Source organism: Ursus americanus, chromosome 14 (genome assembly GCF_024610735.1).
Source record: "Ursus americanus isolate L20-20 chromosome 14, mUrsAme1.1.p, whole genome shotgun sequence".
Lineage (NCBI taxonomy): Eukaryota > Metazoa > Chordata > Mammalia > Carnivora > Ursidae > Ursus > Ursus americanus.
This window is the reverse complement of record NC_142140.1, coordinates 33560760-33581075: the sequence shown is the minus strand read 5'-3', so window position 1 is coordinate 33581075 and position 20316 is coordinate 33560760. Positions and strand designations below refer to the sequence as shown.

Here is a 20316-nt window from a genome sequence, read left to right as displayed (position 1 = left end):
ATATTTATGCATTCAGTTCATTTGTAGCCCAAAATTTAATTCTGAAAAGTAATAAACCAAATTCTTCAAAACTGGCAATACCAATATAAATTAATGGAACAGGTTAATATAATTGTATTTTATAAATATTCCATAGCAACAGATACCAATAATAATAATAACACTATCAGGGTGCCTGGGTGGCTCAGTCAGTTAAGCCTTTGGCTCAGGTCATGATCTCAGGGTCCTAGGATGGAGCCCCTTGTCGGGCTCCCTGCTCAGCAGGGTGTCTGCTTCTCCCTCTCCCTCTGATTCTCCCCACATTCATGCTCTCTCTATTCTCTCTCAAATAAACAAATAAAGTATTTTAAAATAATACTAATACAAAAATAATGATAACACTATCAATAACAATGCCTGACATTTATTGAATGCTTCCTAGAGATCAGTCAGGGGCCAAGTGTTTTAAATGCATAATCTCTTGGAATTGTCAAAGCAACCCAATGATGAAGGTGCTTTCCTTTTTCCTATGCCTATTTCGTGGATGAAAAAACTGAGGCTTAAAGAAGCTGAATAATTTAAACAAATAGTAATACTGGAATGCAAAGTCAGTTCTACCTTAAACACTATGCTAAAACTAAAATGTCTTCATACCATTGAAATCAGTTAAATTGGCTTCTAAGATCAACACCTTTGGAGACAGTCATCTTCTTAAGGATGGGCCAAAATTTGGCAATGATAAAAACTTCACAAAATAGCAAGCTTATGAAAACTCAGGAAATTTGGAAGAGAGGAGACTATTAAAAATAAATGTTAACTCCCAAGACACCAAACTTACGGATTAGAAAATCTTGAGCACCTTAGTAAGTAGAAATTCAACCAAAGATGTTTCCTGATCTCTTTTTGGAATCTATGCTTCTGAACGAAAAATCTTCTATGTTCTTCTTTATTGTCCATATATTTCACGATATCACATAAAACAGGTTATGTGGGTATTTGGGGAAAGTATATATGTAAACTATAACTTTCCAGTCACATTAAGATTATAAAAGTTTATAACTTTGGACCATACCTTGGTTTTCATGAACTTGGAGTGACTTTTGTAAACCTCTATTTGTTTGATCTCTTCCTCGCGGTCCTCAGTGTTCAGCACACCATTGGCTTTTAACATCTGGATCTCATCCTCTAGATCCCTTATGTTTCGCTCCAATGAAGCGATTTTTGTGTCCTGTTGTTAAAAAAAAAAAAAAAATTGTTTTTTCAGTATCATCAAAACAGAATTCCAGAAAATAATTTGGGTAGTAATACATTAACTATGGTATAGACATAACCCTGAATTCAGAACAATTTATGTTTTTCACTCATGAGGATCATTTGCGAGATTATTTTTTAAGCTCCCAATAAAGATCATGTGACCATACAATATGGAGAGTTGCCTAGATATGTTTGCTAATATCTGGCAATCAAATTACCAAAGCAACAGTGACAAAAGTGATCTAAAGTGTTAAAAAAAACACCATTTAAGTGGACAAATTTGTAATTTCAGATAAAGTGTACCAGCGTACAATTTCCAGTCTACTTGTAAACACAAAGATAGTTTGTTCATGTGTATACTCTGTGCCTGGTTTTATAAGGCATGCTTGGAATTTGACTCTGAGAGACAAGGAAATTAAAATCTACTAATGAGGAAAAGGACTCTCATCTAGAATACAGACATCAATGAAATTAAATAACTGAATCTTGACTTAGTATGACTGATACACTAAATATTGAAAATTCACAGCAACTGGAAATAATATATCACAATGTCATGATTTATTTGGCAAGCAGCTCCCTGCGTGACAAAAAACATTTCTACCTTGCAGGGCATTTCTAATCTACTGACTTTCAGAGTTGAAAAAACTAGAAATACTACACTCAAATGTGGGATTGAGGGGGAAATAAAATAGAGAATTTTTTAAGGAAATGACAGACTCTACACACTAGAGCATAGTAAGAAATGATGCATTAAAAAGAAGAGAAGAGAGAGACTTTTATAGGGGAAAAAAAGGATGTGTTAAACTTCAACCAGTCTTTGGAATAAGACACAATGAAAGTTTGACTGTAAGTTTCCTCCCTGACACCACGTACCTGTCCATTTATTGTATAGATCCGAAGAGCTGATATTACATTTGTAATTGAATGTTAATGAAAAACAAACCACTAACTCATTTTTCTTTTTTTACCAACTCATTATCAGAAATCTGGAAGACTAAAGAGTTCCAAAAGTAAAGATAATTAATGGCCTATTCTATTTATAACTAACTCATAGGAAAAACTTCTCAACAAATACATCTGTCCTGCTTTTGTGGCTATTTTCCATTTTAATTTCCTATATTATGTGGTCGATGGCATGTCTCATGGGGCAATATAATAATCATTACAATTATCATTTAACATTGTCATCATCATTAAATGGAGGAAAATGAGGAGAAACAACTTCTTATTGAGTGACACTACATGTGAACATCCAAGCGCTGAAGACATTTTTATTAACTCTCTGAAAAACCTCAAGAAGATGAAATAAAAAGATTTTGAAATCCACAACATTATTATGGAATGTCATATGCTCTAGCATTTCATTTCCCTTTAAAAATAATATTTATTTTACTTTTTCCAGTTATAAAAGTAATGCACCTTAAATTCCTAGAAAATTGAGAAAATCCTCTCTAATCCTACCATCAAGAGATAACCATTACTCATCTTTTTCTATTCTAGATGCAATTTCTAGAAATCCTGTAAACTGCCAGTTTGAGTGAAAGGAGTATCACGGACTAAATGTCTGCATGCCTCCAAAATTCCTATGTTGAAGCTCTAACCTCTAATTTGATGGAGATGTGATGGTATTTGGAGATGAGGCCTTTAGGAGATGATCAGGGTTACATGGGGTCATGAAGGTGAAGAACAGACACTCATAAGGAGAGACACTAGAGAGCTTCTTTATTATCTCTTACTCTCTGCCATATGAGGACACAGCAAGAAGGTGGCCATCTGCGAGCCAGGAAAAGAGCTCTCACCAGAACCCAACCCTGATCTCACCCTGATCTGGGACTTCCAGACTCCAGAACTGTGAGAAAATGCATTTTTGTTTTTTAAGCCACCCAGAAGTGGTATTTTGTTATACCAGCCCAAGCTGATGAATGTAGGGAGGCATCTGTAGTGACTCCTTTGCATTCTGAACTATGAGAACTCTGTAGATAAAAAGAGCAGCAATAATAAAATGGATGCAGAAAAAGAACTTCTAAACATTCATAAGAGCCTTCTTAAATAAATGGCAGTCATTTTAAATCAACATTTTTTTCTGATTATAAAATTAACACATGCTCACTATAGGGGTGGCTCAGTCGGTTAAGCATCTGCCTTCGGCTCAGGTCATGAGCCCAGGACTCTGGGATCAAGCCCCACATCGGGCTCCCTGCTCTGGGGTGAGCCAGCTTCTCCCTCTCCCTCTGCCTGCCACTCCCCCTGCTTGTGTGCTCTCTCTCTCTGTCAAATAAATAAATAAAATCTAAAAAAAAAAAAAAAAAAGAAGAGAAAAAAGGACATACTCACTATAGAAACTTGAAAAGCTATGTAGATAATTATGACTGCACACAATCCCATCACCCAGATATACCCGCTATTAACACTTGTATTTATCCCCATGAAAGCCTTAAGATTATATTATTACTTTAAAACATACAAAAAGATATTTATCAATTAAAACTCTAATCAATATGACAGAGATTTCCTCTTTTTGAGATACAATCTTTCAGCATTTATAAAGATCTAAGAACAACGTTTACAAGAGTTTAACTGTAGTTAAGTGTAAAAGGAAAGGCCTACACCTCTGCTATTCTAATACAAAATCTTCTAGGATTTCAGACCCAAGTCTCAAGTGAGCATATTCAGATGTATGTATGTATGCACACGTATACATGTATAAAGACGTGTGTGTGTGCAATATGGTTTGTGGTCCTCGTGTCCTATATCTTAATTTTTGATACACTTAGAATTTCAGGTCTCAATCACATGGTGGGGTGGGGGGGATTACCCTCAGTTTTCCCCTCAGTCAAATCCTGAGGCTTTAGTTAGCAATGACCACAATCACCGGCTTCTAACTGGGTTAGAAAGAGCTTTTTACCACACTTTAAAAAATTACACACTGCTAAAGAAAGATCAGAACAGGGTTAAGACAGAAAGTTGTGTAACATAAAAAAATTATCTTGACTGATATGCGTCTGAGTTAAAATTTCACCAAATAGTGAAACACATTTTAAAAATAGTATTTTTAACTTTACTGATTTCCTTAAATTAACCAACTTTTCTTTATCCTCACAAGCTTTTTTTCCCTTTAGCCACAGGTATCCCAAAATACTAAAAAAAAAAGAAAGGTGTTGTGGAAATCACTTAAATAATGATCTATTTTCTTCCTGTCCTTGTTTATGTTTCTGTTCTTTAAGAAGTCCAGTTTAAGGACAAGAGAACTCATACCTGAAATCCTGAGCATAGAGCAAAGGAAATAGGATAATATCATTAAGATCTACAGAGAATAGATACAAAATACATAGATATATCAGATGGTGTATTGACTGTGTCCAAGAAGATACTCAAAATGCTGAGGCAGAAAATGATGTAAGGAAATCCAAGTGTGAAATATAAAGGTAAATAAAATGATTGCCATAGTCACAGCTGCTCTACTGCCTCAGTTTGAGGAATTCAGGGAGAAGAAATTTCATCTACTGCCTCAGTTTGAGGAATTCAGGGAGAAGAAATTTCATCTTTTTCTTTTTTTTCAAATCTCTAAAACTAAGATGAATTACTATAAACTTCTATATTTAAGAACTATGGAAGGCTGGGGCGCCTGGGTAGCGCAGTCGTTAAGCGTCTGCCTTCGGCTCAGGGTGTGATCCCGGCATTCCGGGATCGAGTCCCACATCGGGCTCCTCCGCTGGGAGCCCTCTTCTTCCTCTCCCGCTCCCCCTGCTTGTGTTCCCTCTCTCGCTGGCTGTCTCTCTGTCACATAAATAAATAAAAAAATCTTTAAAAAAAAAAAAAAGAACTATGGAAGGCAACCACCGCACAGTTCCTAATATGGCTCAATGTGGTATATGTTACCCTTCAAAACTGATGCTAACTGCACATCTCAAGAACTCTAAGCACTGATCTAGAGTGAAGACATAATGCTGTAACATCCTGAAAAGTGAAGTTTCAGAAGGTAGAGCAATATTTACTCCCAATTACCAGAGTCTTCTTCATCTGAACATTTTCACATGTTACTTACCACTGATACTTTAAAATAATTTATGTAGTGACTTTCAAGTATTCATTTTGATTATGTTCCACAAATAAGCAAACTCTCAAAGCAGATCATTGTGGGCCGTCCTTGGAGATGGAGAAAGTGAAATACAACAAAGAACAGCTTTTCCCAAAATCCACAGAACACAAAAGCTCTGTGAAAAGGGCGTTGCAGGGTCAAATAAGTTTGAGAAATGCTTACTGGGGATCCCCTACACACATTAGCATTAATGGCTCTGGGGAAGTCCTACAGCAAAGTATTCTATTTAATTTGATTTTTCCAGTATTATTCCCCTAGAAGTCAATTCTTAAAAAAATAAAATAAATTTACAAAATTAGGATTTTAATGACCACATTAAGATCAGGGTTATAGACTAAAGTGAAAAATCAAAACAGTGATTTGGATTCTTCAAGGGAAAACTTACCATCATTACCCTCCATTTAAAATAATTAGGTGCTTAAATATCCAGATCACCTTGTTGGCTTCTGTAACTCAAAAGTGGTCTACTGACAGCCTGCTCTGAGCTCAGAGCAGTGAAAGAACATATGCTCTCAGAACCTACCACTCCATGTCTCAGGTAACATTTTGCAAGTAGTCTTGAGATAGGACAACCATGAAATTGTTTTTGCTTTTATACCGTATTTTCATTAAGGACCGTAAGAATGTGAGACATAAAGTTTCAGGACGGGGAAAAAACAGCTGAAATGTGTTTGCTCAGTCCTTATTAGTTAGAAAAAAATATCTGAATTGAATATCTTTCAAATCACTTCTTTCCACACCTTCATAAAATAATACTTATAAAAATTTTATACATCAATTGCAGATCATAACTCCTACTTAAAGATTCATACCCAAGACTATTTTACATTTATCATTCAAAAGATGTAAAATAGGTATTTGACGGGCAATTAATAAATAAACCACTGGAACTGAATCCCTAGTAGCCATCAACCCAACAGGCCCACCTGCTGATTCTTAAACCAGCCATAAGTATTAGCACAGGTGCTGGACTACAGCAATGAAAATGAAAATCAGGTGGGAAGACTTAAATTCATTTATCTTTGCTTTGGTATCTTTTTTTCCCCTTTTCTTTACTTATTTCTGAGTTTTTCTAGGATGTGTCTGCTACAATTGATAGTAAACTTAGACGCAGGGAGTTTTCTCATTCATCCAACAAATATATACTGAGAATCTACTGGGTACCAGTCACATCATCAGGTTTGTGAGATACTAGGTAGATCTCAACAAGATTCACAGGCACCGTTCTCTCTCTAACATGGAGTACAATCTAGATCACTATTACTCCAAGTGTGGTCCACACACCAGCAGCACTGACATCACCTGAGAGAGTTTTAGAAATGCAGAATCTCAAGCCCCAACCCAGACCTACTGAATCTGAATCCAAATTTTCACAAGGTTCTCAGGTGACGTGGGTGTTTTAAATGACTACAGGTGTCCTACGTACATGAGGGACAAGACTGACCAGTGCAGAAGAGACCAAGATGACTTTACAAGCCAAGTACATTTAGAAAAATGTTAACCTACTCTCAAGAGCTATCCATCTCAGCCTAAGTGTACACCAACCCTGGGAGTAAACTTTCTGGAGCATCTTTGTCAGTCCAGATGCCTTTATTACCCTTTTTGTATTTGTTGAACATTATGTTCCCTTTAAACAGCAAGAAAAAGATTTCAATTCCTCTCTAGAACTGTGAACACTGAAATGATGAGTAGGTGGAACATCAAAAAAGCAATATCATTTAGTCACAAAAAGTAACAATTATGTTATTGCTGAATGTCACAATGTGATTTTTTTTTTCAAATACAGTAAGAATTACCGGTTTCATTTTAATATCAGGCCAAGAAGAAAATACAAGCAGTTTTTCACAGAGCATGGAACTCACCGTGATCGCATATCGGTCTATGGACATTGATCAACAAACGTAACGCCAATTTGGTTTAAGGAAGAAGACGTGATCTAATGTTCAGGAAACATCCCAACCTAATTATATTATGCTTTATTTAGAATAAAATTCTAGACTATTATTACTGGATGCCACAGAGGCTCCTGAAGGCTTAACTTTTAAAACTCATCTAGTTGTAGTTGTAAACATAACTCAGCTTCCCTTGGTCTTAGGCTATCTGAGGAACGCCCTGACTTTGGAAGGGTTTACTGTGTGGGATTAACCACAGTTTTGTAAGCCCAAGTCAAGCACTCCAGAAAGAAGTCAACTTGGGCCTAAAGCATGTTAGAAGGAAAAACTAAAAACAAAAAATCAGTAACTTAACTTCTTTGGCCTTATCAAACTGTAAAGAGATAGTGACCTAGATGAGAAGATAATAGGGGACATGCTGTTTTTTGGTGACAGTATTGGTTTTTTGTTCATACAGTACCTAATTCTTCATAGAAAAATCTACAAGGACAGAATCAGGTCAAATTCAAAGCAATTAGGGTGCTTCAATGTTTCTTTTGCCTACTTCTGACTCATTCTTCACGAAGTCCATGCCCCAGGAATGCATCCTTCCTGTCATCCTGTCTCTGTGCACACAGCTAATGACCATGGGCAGAAGATGTGTTTCTTTCTGGACACTATGCAACCATTCAGGTTTGTGTCTCCATATATGAATTTGTTGTTTTTGTTATTGCTGTGTTGTTAACAGACTCAAGTTGGGGAGGAAAAAAAAAAGAGCCAAAGATAAAACAATCCTCCTGACCCTTCAAGAGTCACAAACCTGGATGTAAAACCTGGTTCAGGCTTTTACGTCTTTGGGCAAGATCCCGAGGCTCTCTGAAATAAGACTATGCTCAAGAGCATGTCATGAAAGTTACATGTGACCTATAATGCGTGCAAAGTACCTATCATGGAACCTCCCCCATGAGAGTAAAGGGTTGCCATCATTATTATCACCAGCCAACAACAGTATAGTAAGTCCCCACCCATTCCCCAGTTCTGTGAGGTGCACATGTAGAAGACATAGCTTCCACTTTTAGTCTACCCTGTCTAATTTTGTGAACATGTTCCTAAGGTCACTAATCCTATAACCTAAGGTTGTTATAAGAATTACATGAGTGAGGGGCGCCTGGGTGGCACAGCGGTTAAGCGTCTGCCTTCGGCTCAGGGTGTGATCCCGGCGTTATGGGATCGAGCCCCACATCAGGCTCCTCCGCTATGAGCCTGCTTCTTCCTCTCCCACTCCCCCTGCTTGTGTTCCCTCTCTCGCTGGCTGTCTCTATCTCTGTCAAATAAATAAATAAAATCTTAGAAAAAAAATTACATGAGTGAGAATATGTACACCTTCCAGAATAACAGCCAACATACAATGGATGCTCTACAAAGATTACCTTCTTCCCATTTCTAGCTGTAACATTTATCAATTACTTTTTTTATCTGTCTGCTAAGCTTCTTTTCTTTTTGGGAACTACATCTCCCCAGTTCCCTGTGGTTTTAGTGGTGTTTTCATGTGGCAAGTACCATGGATTCTCTGGATGTGGACTGATCTGCAGTGACCTCATTATGCCACTAAGGCCAATTAGAGTTCTTTTAGGGGACTAACATAAATTCAGAGGCCTCTCCTTTTCTGAGCCTATGTTTCTCCTTTTCTGAGATTATGAATGATAAGAAAAATATGGGCCTGTGGCTGGTTACTGCCTTCTTTGATACCATGATTAAGAATCTGCCTGAATGGGGGCGCCTGGGTGGCTCAGTCGTTAAGCGTCTGCCTTTGGCTCAGGGAGTGATCCCAGCGTTCTGGGATCGAGCCCCACATCAGGCTTCTCTGCTAGGAGCCTGCTTCTTCCTCTCCTACTCCCCCTGCTTGTGTTCTCTCTCTCTCTGGCTGTCTCTCTCTGTCAAATAAATAAATAAAATCTTTAAAAAAAAAAAAAGAATCTGCCTGAATGATTGGGCCCTTATAACATCATTTGAACAGCTAGGTACAGCTATATCTGAACCATCTACTCCCCTAGAATACCAAAATACAATAGCAGGGTTTCAGCCACTTGCAACCAGAAAAGTATACCACAAAAGTGATAGTATGAAAGGTAATACCAAAATACAATTAGATACAATATTCTACAAATCTACAAAGGGAGGTCAGAAATGGGTAAGACCATCATTGAAGAATCAACAAATCTCCAGAAAGCACAGGAGCCTAAAATAGGGTCTGAAGATGGATAAGAATAAGTTTATCATAAGGAAGATGAAATTCTTTCCAGCCAGAATAACACATGCAAAGTCAAGAGTACTCAGCATGGTGTCCAGCACATAATATTTAATTAATATAAATTGAAAGAATAAGATAACAAGCATGAATTATGTACAAAGAGGAGTAAGAAGACAGGACTAATTAAAAAGTATAGATCACTTTTTGTTGCAGAGGAGTCGAAAAAGAAGAAGGGGCTGAAATGATAAGCGCTCTTCAGAATCAAGTAGGAGTTTGCATCTGGGTATGACTGGGAGTCATTTATAAGCTGGTAAAAAGAAGGCAACAAGATGCCCTTTGGGAAGCTAATAATAAAAATGGAAGCCAAAATGGGAGTTGAGACAGTAGAGATGAAAGATCATCAGCCTAGTGGTGAAGGAATTCTCAGACATGGTTAAGAAATAGTATAGAGAAAACAGCACAGGAATCAAAAGGAAGAGGTGCAAAATTGATGGAAATCATGAAAAAGTCACAAAAAATAAGAGAGTGAAGTTTCAAGAAAGAGAGTCAGAAAAGGTTTGAGCAGACTTTAAATTCCATAGAATCAGGGTGATTGCTGAGTCACTCAACAACCAGTACAGCATTGAACAAGAACCAACCAGAACAGACACCTCCTAGAGCAATGGAACCAGATCTGGGAAGTCTCTGAAAGGCCAGGGGCTATCTCTTTAGTTGCTGGAGTGGGGGGGGTAGTCTGGGGATCTGAGATAACCACAGAAGTATTTCAATATTTTAACAACCAGTGTAGTTGCACTTGTGCCTCTCAGCTGACTATTGGCCCTTCATAGAAAGTTGCTTCAATTAATACTGATAGCTTTCTACATTCCCAATGCATGGAAGGGAGTACTGGTTAATTCAAAATCATTTCCATGTGCCTGTGAAACACACTAATGAAGAGGCTCCCCAGGGCCAGTCTGTGGACTAGGTGCATCAGATTCATCTCGGGAGTGGATAAAAAGTACCAATGACTTGGTGTCACCCAAGGACATTCCCTTTCAGGATAGAGGTGACACAAAAATTTGTATTTATTTATAAACTTCTCAGAGGGGACCAACGCCACATTAAAAGATTTCTTTTTTAGACCTATGTTTTCTTCCTCATTTATGTTGAAGATATAAATATATTTGCATTATCTGAATATATAGAAAGAATAGTACAGGACAGAAGCAATGTTTCTCCATTCCATCATTAAAAATGCAGTTAATAATAACAACAGCTAATGTGTACTGATTACTAATGCAAACACTGTGCTAGAAAATCTCATTTAATCTTCCCTATAACCCTGTGAATTAAGTACTTATTTTACTCATTTTATAGGTCAGGAGACCTATAGAAGGTAAATAACTTGCCAAAGATCTTCCCTTTGTTGAAATAACTTTCTAGGTTCAAGATGGCTCAACTTCTGCCTGGGGTTCCTTGTCAGCAAACCAATACTTAGATAACTTTCACATCCCTGTAAATGCTCCACTTGACCAGACATGCAGTGTATCCAGTCAGCCAATCCCCACATGCCAAGCCAACTCCGAGTTCTAATTTCCTTGTTCCTTCTCACCTTAAACGAGTTTTACTATGTGGTCCCAGCCAATCAGATATCTTCTACTTTTTTTTCTTCCTTGTTCTTTATTCTTTATCCTATAAAAGCTTCCTTCCTCCCACCCCATTTTCCAGTTCTCCATATGGAGAACTTCTAGCTTCATGATGTGCTAGGTAAAGTCTGTTTGTATCACCTACATTGTCCTCTTCAGGCACTTTTTAACACCTTTAATACACTGGAACGCTTCCCTCCACATATAGCAGAGAGGAAACCACGCAGTGGGACCTTGCTGTCTCCAGGAAAACCTCAGGAGAACTGACTTCAGATAAGGTGTGCCACCTAGAAGCTGGGCTATTTTGATCCTTTCTTCCACACAGTACGATTAGCCTTTCAAGATCACAGAGCAAGGTCAAAAGAAAATAGTGAAGAGGTTGGGGAGAGAGGATAGGGAGGAAGAAATTTCAGAAACTGCTTCCAGATGAGAGCGTAGCCCCTCAGTGTGTGCTGTGTGCAGCCCTGCTCTCCCTAAGGCTGGTTCAAAGTCATCTTTCACATACTCATAAACGCAAAGAGAGCTTGAATTCCCAGAGATCCAGAGAAATACTACTTTGTAAAACAGTGACTGCATTTCAAGGAGTAAGGAAAAGATGGACATCCAATACCTCTATTCTCTTCCAACACTCTTTAGGAAAAGATTGGGTTACGAAGCTCTCTTCACTGGCCTCTAGCAACCTGAACTTGCTCTTCCCATTCCTTTTTAACTGTCCCCACGATGCCTTCAACAGCCCTGGTTTGGGGCTTCATTCTTAGGATCTCCAAAACATACCACAAATCTTTCTATGTTCAACCAGTTTGTCTCATGGAAAAAGCAACAGGCGGCAGAGGAATTCAGGCCACCCCAAGTCACCAGCACGGCCTGATGGATGTGGAAACTGGACCATGCCTTAGGGATGAGGCATGTGACGGCCAGTACACTGTCATTACTGAAACTTGAAAGGGGAAGTTCACATGAGGCCTGTGGTTGACTTCTCAACCCTGCTGGCGGAGGCGCACGCCAATAAGGAAATTGCAATCCCTAAATAAACAATAGGCTGGGAACCTGAGCACCAACAAGGGAGAATGCAGGCACTGCTGGCCTGGGTAAGGGCTGGCCAAAATGGAGCAAACAAAGCAAAGATTTAAACTTTGCAAGAATGTCATGTCAATTCAGACTCCCCAGGCAGGCCCTTTGAGACTCCAAATTGCCAGTCACCAAGCCTCAAGACTTGGTAGAATTTTTAAAGCAGGACTCTTGGTCCAATCTCTTCATTTGCCAAATAAGAATAGTGAGAGCCAGAAAAGACAAGTGACTTGCCAAAGGCCCAACAGCCGGAAAGCCAGGTCCCTAGGTCATTTATTATGCCACAGCCCTACTGGGAATTGCTATTTTTTTCTCTACGGTTTCTCCTTTCAAAGATGCTTTTAAAGTCTTTCCATATGCCAGCTGTGTATGTATTCTGAGCTAAGACTCTGCCTGAAATAAACTTGTTGAATTCCTTCTCTATCCTTGTTCAAAGATATCATCTTATTTATAGGTAAAACTCAATTTCCAGACTGAAAGGGAATGGATAGAGAAGAAAAAAATTCTTTGGGCACTTATTATATACCAGGATTTTCCCATGCCTTACTTCATTTTAATATTCTCCACAACCCTATGCAGGCTGGTATCATGGTCCCATTTCACAGATGGGAAATTCGGAGTCAGAGAAGCAGTAAGCAGCAGAGCCAAATTATCAATTTCCATAATCTAAACTTCTCCTCTTTGGAACCTTCTCTCTTCAGCCAAAGAAAATCAGGATAGAAGAACTGTGCAGCTTTAAGCTTTTTTTAATGAACTTACTGTTGTTTTTCCTAATAATTCCTGATCATTCCTGTGTAATGAATGCACATTACTGAAAACATAAAAATTTGGAGAGGGAAAAAAAGAGGAAAAAATCCTTTATAATCAACTCATTCAGAATTAGTGTCAACATTTTGGTACATTTTTCCCCCAAGCTTTCATTCCACACTGATAAATATACCTTCTTTGTATATTAAGAATATTAAGTCTCCAACTACTATAAACCTTAGAAATATATCTCCTGATTAGTTATAATTCTGTCTATATTTTTAGTTTTTAAGTAATCAAAGTTATTGATCCTTTCCTTTGAAATATCTTTATTTTTGAATAACAGCTTTACCGATATACAGTACATGTGCCATAAAACTTATCCTTTTAAAGTGTGCTATTCAGTGGTTTATGCAACAACACCACTCTCTAATTCCACTGTATTTTCACCACCCATTAGCAGTCATTCTTTCTCATCTTCCCCATCTCCTAACAACCACTAATTTACTTCCTATTTCTAAGGACATATCTATATTGGACATCTCATATAAATGGAATCATTTAGCATAATGTTTTCAAGGTTCACCCAGGTTATAGCATGTATCTGTACTTCATTTCTTTTCATGGCTAAATAACATTCCACCATGTGGGTATACCATATTCTGTTTATTCATATAGGATAATGGACATCTGGATTTCTTTTTGGCTATTATTAATAATGGTGTATGAGCATTTGTGTACAGGTTTTTATGTATGTTTTCAGTTTGGTTGGATGTACACCTAGGAGGAGAATTGCTGAGTCATACAGTAACCTTACGTTTAACATTTTGAAGAACTGCCAAATAGTTTTCCAAAATGGGCTGATTGATTTTATATTCCCACCATCAATATGAGAGTATGGTTTTTCCACATCTTCCCCAACCCTTGTTAGTTACTACCTGTCTTTTTTTTATTATTTTAGCCATCCTAGTGCGGGATAAGTTGTATTTAATTGAGGGTTGGATTTGCATTTCCTGTTGGAACATCTTTTCATGTCCTTCTTGGTCATTTGTGCGTTTTCATTGGAAAAATGCTTATTCAAATCCTTTGCTCCATTTTTAGTCAGATTATTTGTTTTTTTACTGGTGAGTTTTTCTTCCTTTATTTTTAAATAAACTTTTTACTTAAAGTATATTATACATAAGAAATTAGCTGAATCATAGGTTTTCAGCATGATGAATTATGACAAAGTAAACACACCTGGACACAAGCAAACCAAGTCATGAAATAGAATACTACTTGCACTCCAGAAGTACTTCCTTCATGCCCCCACCCAGTCTAAATAACCCCATACTCCTGCAAATTATCCACTATCCAGACATCTAACACTATTCATTATTTCTGCCTATTTTGGAATACACGCATATAAACAGAATCATATTGTATGTGTTCTTTTGTGTCTGGATTCTTTTGTTCTTTTGGGGGTATTAAATTATATTGTTATATGAAGCAATAGTTTGGTCCTTCTCATTGCCATATAGCATTTCATTGCATGAATATTTCACTATTTATCCACTCCATTGTTGATAGCTATTTCACTTTTTTCAAGGTTCTGGTTATTCCACACTTAATTATGTTTTGAATCTTCTATTTAAATTGGGTCTTGTACCACCATTGTTAGATTTGCTTCTAGATATTTGGGGTTTTTTAATGCCATCGTAAATGATATTGTTTTCAAAATTTCATTTTGTAACTGTAACTGGCATGTAGAAATATGATTCATTTTTTAAATACTGACTAGAGATCTGGCTAAATTTGTTTATTAATCTAATTGTTTATATATGAATTCATGAGATTTTTTACACACACTATATTGGTGCCTCTGAATAAAAGTGCTTTTATTTCTTTCTTTATAATTCTTATACCTAGGATGTCCAGAACATTATGGACGAGAAGTGACAGTAATAGGCAATTTTGTCTTATTTTTTATAACATAAGGAAAGCTTTTAACATTTTACCAGTAAATATGATGTTGATTGTAGTTTTCTTATAGCTGCTTCTTATTAAATTAAGAAAATCCTCTCCTAATCTGAGTTTGCAAAAAAGCATTTTTTTCTTTTTTACATGGATGGATGTTGCATTTATCAAATGTTTTTTCTGCATTTATTGAAATTACATTTATGTTTCTCCTTTATCTTATTAATGTAGTAAATAACATTGATTGATATCCAAATATTAGTCCAACCTTGCATACTTGGAATAAACGCAACTTGGTCATGTCATTTAATTGTCACTTGGTCATGTCATTTAATTTTCAGTTCTGTAGGATATTTTGCATAAACATTTATGAAAGAGATTGCTTGTAATTTTCCTTTCATGTAATGACTTTGTTGGGTACTAATATCAAGGTTACATTGGCCTCATAAGATGGGAAGCGTTCCCTCTTTTTCTGTTCTCTGGAATAGTTTCTGTATGACTAATGATAATTTTTTCTTCAAATATTTAGTAAAATTCACTGAAGAAGCCATCTGGGCCTGCAGGTTTTTTTCTTTGGTTTGGTTTTTGGATTTGAGGGTTGCTTTTTTGGTGGTAAGATTTTAAATACAGAATCGTTTTCTTTAATATTTAGGACTACTCAGATACTCTATTTCTTCCCATGCAGTTTTGACAAGTTGTATTTTTAAAAGAACTTATCTAAAATTTCAACTTTATTATGATAATGTTAATAAAATTCCCTCATATTTTTAATGTCAATAAGATTGACAGTGATATACCTGTTCAATCCTGATATTGGCTATTTTTCCCAATAATTCTAACCAGGATTTGTCATTTTTGTTAAACTCTTCAAAGAATCAGTGTTTGGCTTTGGTATTCCCTTCCTGTATATGTTTTATTTCTATTTCATTGATTTCAGCTTTTTTATTATTTCTTTTCTCCCACTTTCTTATGGTTTTATTTGATCTTCTATTATTTTTTGAACTTAAGAAGTCTTCTCTTAATCAAACTGAATGACTTGCTCTTCCCCAGATACTCTTCATACTTTCCAGCCTCCTTGCCTTTGCTCCTACAGTTCCTGCTGTTTATAAATCATCCCTCTCCCATTTATTAAAATCATGCCAGCTTTTCAAGGCCCTCCTCAAATGCTACCTCCATTAGGAATCATTCCCTGCCCCTCTCTCATTTGATATCCTCTGAGTCCCTGCAGTCCAGTTTGCCATTCTTAGATCCCAGCTTATGTACTTCCTTCCATTAGCCCCTTAAAAACTGAGTGCTCAGTTTTTCTGAAAGGTCTACCATGGTGCTGTGCACAAAATAGCTCCTCAGTCCACACAGGTGTTTGTGATTCAACTTCAGGAATTAAATTCACACAAACTAAACCTGTTCGTAGCAGGAATTATTGACTGGCAACTCAAATATTCAAACACATCATAAGAACAGTTTGGGCAAAAAAAGGAAAGAAGTCTCATCTTTTTTTTTAAAGTCTTCCTTGCTTCCAAATAACAACTATATATCATCCAGAGCTAACATTTAGCTTGACATTTTGCTTTTTCTGGCTATCACTTAAAACCCACATTTTTTCCCCTTATTTAAGGAAAATAGTTAAATGGGACAAACTTTTTTTTTTAAGTTGAAAGATGAGACGATGAAGAAATTTCTCAAGAAAAAAATAAGCTAAAGGATAATTTCTGGTATCGTAAATGGATAGCACAAATCAAGAACACAGGGCTTTGCAAGTATGAATGAATTATGCTCCAACTGTTATAAAGACTTCAGTGCAAGACTTAAAACTCAGGAGGGAAATAGAGGGCATACGTTGGCAGTAGAGTACATATTTGGAGCCCTATTTGGAGGGCTGATAACACTTACATGTAAAAAGGATGCCTCTAACCTTGTAGCACAAAGCACATAACACTTTCCCAAAAATACCAGAGACCTCTCCAGCTCCCAACAGCTGCCTCAACCTGTTCTATGATACAAACTCCAGTGCATAATTTCCAAAATAAGTTTTTGAAAGAAAAACCAGTTGAACCTATGGTATGTCTTCAGTAAAAGCATACAGAACTCAGTTGCCAACTGTCTAGATGTAGGACCTTAGCAGGCTACTTATCCTCCCTAAAACACAACTTCCTCATCTGTGAAATGGAGCTAATCATGCCTACTCACAGGTTATTATATGTTAGGTCCCTGCATCTGGCTTCCCATGTGTGGTTAGTGGTATTCAGGCTGTGGGCTGTCACCAATGGTGCAAGGTGGTATTTTTTTTTTGTTACTGCTCTTATTCTTTTTAACAGCCACAAGCAGAGTGGGGCATAGTTTTAAGGTCTAAAAGCCATCATAATGGCTTGGCTAGAAAAACTAGACTTGAAACAAATATTCTATGAACATCTCATCCTAAGAGAAGAAAACATTCTAAGTAGAGTGCAGGGTTTAGACTTAAACAGGTAAGAGTTCAGAAAATGGAAGAAATAAACATAGGGAGGCCTTAGAGCCAAAGAAAACATTTCAGCCACAAAGTGGTATTCTTGACTAGATCCCAGTACTCAAATGAAGTTTGAACTGGGAATTGGGATGCATTCAATGGCCTACGTTTGAACTTGAAATCACTCCTTTCCTAGGTGTGTGACCTTGGGAAAAGTTGCCACTTTGCATCCCCTCCATGTCTAGTGGCTGAATTTGACCAAATAATCAGCATATCTTTTAACCCAACCGCAGCTCAGCTCCACTCCATGCAGAACAGCAGTCATCTGCCTGAGCAGTAAGACAAGACTTGGGCATAGGCTGTAACCTCTTCGACATCAGCCACAGCAACTTCTTTTACGACACGTCTCCAAAGGCAAGAGAAACAAAAGAAAAAATGAACTTGTGGGACTTCATCAAGATAAGAAGTTTCTGCACAGCAAAGGAAACAGTCAACAAAACAAAGAGGCAACCCACAGAATGGGAGAAGATATCTGCAAATGACACTACAGAAAAAAGGCTGCTATCCAAGATCTATAAAGAACTTCTCAAACTCAATACATGGGAAACAAATAATCAAATCAAAAAATGGGCAGAAGATATAAACAGACACTTTTCCAACGAAGACATACAAATGGCTAACAGACACATGAAAAAATATTCAAAATCATTAGCCATCAGGGAAATTCAAATCAAAACCACATTGAGATACCACCTTATGCCAGTTAGAATGGCAAAAATTGACAAGGCAAGAAACAACAAATGTTGGAGAGGATGTGGAGAAAGGGGATCCCTCTTACACTACTGGTGGGAATGCAAGTTGGTACAGCCACTTTGGAAAACAGTATGGAGGTCCCTCAAGAAGTTAAAAATAGAGCTACCCAATTGTACTACTGGATATTTACCCCAAAGATACAGACGTAGTGAAGAGAAGGGCCATATGCACCCCAATGTTCATAGCTGCATTGTCCACAATAGCTAAACTCTGGAAGGAGCCAAGATGCCCTTCAACAGACGAATGGATAAAGAAGATGTGGTCCATATATACAATGGAATATCACTCAGCCATTGGAAAGAACGATTACCCAACATTTGCAGCAACATGGATGGCACTGGAGGAGGTTATGCTAAGTGAAATAAGTCAAGCAGAGAAAGACAATTATCATATGGTTTCACTTATTTGTAGAACATAAAGAATAGCAGGGAGATCGGTAAAAGGAAGGGAAAAATGAAGAGGGGGTAAACAGAAGGGGGAATGAACCATGAGAGACTATGGACTCTGGGAAACAAACTGAGGGTTTCAGAGGGGGTGGGGAGATGGGCTAGCCCAGTGATGGGTATTAAGGAGGGCACGTATTGCACGGAGCACTGGGTGTTATATGAAAACAAGGAATCATGGAACACTACATCAAAAACTAATGATGTACTGTATGGTGACTAACATAACGTAATAAAAAATTTAAAAAAAAAAAGACAAGGCTTGGTCTTTAGTTTTAATAACAAAAGATCAACCTTGCCACTGGAGTTTAGCACCTGAATGCCAAGTCATATTCTTTGATCAACAACACAACTACAAATCAGCAACTTAGTCAAGCGCAATGTTGAATTGCTCAATGCTCATTTTCCATAGAAAAGCCTGGTGGGAACAAATGTTACTGAAGAAGAACCACTTATGATACACAATTGCCTGGCTGGTAATGTGACTAGAAAGCTAAACACCCACAATTCTCACTTTAGTTACCACAGAAATACTGTCACCTAGTGACATTATGCTCCTAGCTTCTTAATCCACTTTAGATAATAAATTCGCCAGATCAAATACATTTTCTGCAACTTTTACTAAATCCCTTACAGCACTCACTTAGGTCCCATTTGATAAATTCTGCTGAAGTTAGTGCTAGCATAAAGTTTGTTTTTCTTGATGAATGAGTGCCATTTAATTTATTAAGCAAATGAGAACTAGGAAACTTTGTGTATTTCCTGTTTAGCCTGGGCTGTTAATTTTAGAGTGAAGTTTACACACCATCCCAGTAATTATCATTATTCTGGGTTTGGTTTCTTTTTTGCATTTCCTTAAAACACAACTTTCTTCCTATCCTTTCCTTTTGTGATTATTAGAGCTGTTATAGCCATCTTGCTCAGATGCGCAGACAAGGGCTGTCTGAAAATAAGAGTTTACGTGAAAGAAGCCAATGAGAGAAAGTGGGATCATTAACATCCTTTGAGCCCCTGGATCAAGCTGTGCCTGAAGCAATACCATTTCTATCCAGTTGAGTGAGCCAATAAATTTCCTTTCGGCCTTAGCCATTTTGAATTAGATTTTCTTTCACTTGGAAGATTTAACTAACAAAGAAAACAATTTTAAGATTATCTGACAAGTACTGTTGTTACTGTAATTCATTTTCTTAAAAAGAAACTGGGTACAGCTTTATCAATGAAACTCAGAAAGTGAAACCTTTGGACATCATCTTTATGTCATGTCAAATTTATAATAAAAGTAGGTTAAAACATTCTTTCAAAGGAATTAACAGTAAAAAAAAAAATAAAGAGGGAAAAAGCTTTTTAACTACCATTTTTATTGACAGAACTCCATAAAAGCAGGAAAGAGGAGCTTAGTAAAGAATCTTTAGACACAAAAGCAAGAAAAGGAGGAGCATTGCACCATCTACAAGAAAACTCATTTCTGTGAGAAATACACACCATGTTCTAGTGCAAACCTGGAACATACCTGCCAGAGCAAATCAGGATCAAAATTAAAACTTGGAGCTTCCTGCAAGAAGATAAATCACAAATAACTTCATTCACTTCCTTTCATTTTCATTCAGATGACCTTAACCCCCCTGGCTCAATTGGCTGCAGTAGATGTGAGGGCTGCAAAAGAATTACTCCCGCTTTGATGCCGGCAGATGGCCCTCTCCAATGCTTGCCCACAGAGATGTATTTTCACAATGTACAAGCCGAGAGGTGCACGTAGAGATCTGC

General features: G+C 37.3%; 1 protein-coding gene across 2 annotated transcripts in view; it reads right to left on the bottom strand.

Annotated features, from left to right (window-relative positions):
• The window catches only part of ERC2 (ELKS/RAB6-interacting/CAST family member 2), an 858173-nt gene that overhangs the window by 601674 nt on the left and 236183 nt on the right, over positions 1-20316 (bottom strand). For both annotated transcript variants that reach the window (XM_087866956.1, XM_087866957.1), the window contains 2 exons: positions 20063-20104; positions 1052-1207 (listed from right to left, as the gene is read on the bottom strand). In XM_087866956.1, the coding sequence (XP_087723082.1) occupies positions 1052-1207; positions 20063-20104 (198 nt within the window). The remainder of the gene's footprint in view (positions 1-1051; positions 1208-20062; positions 20105-20316) is intronic.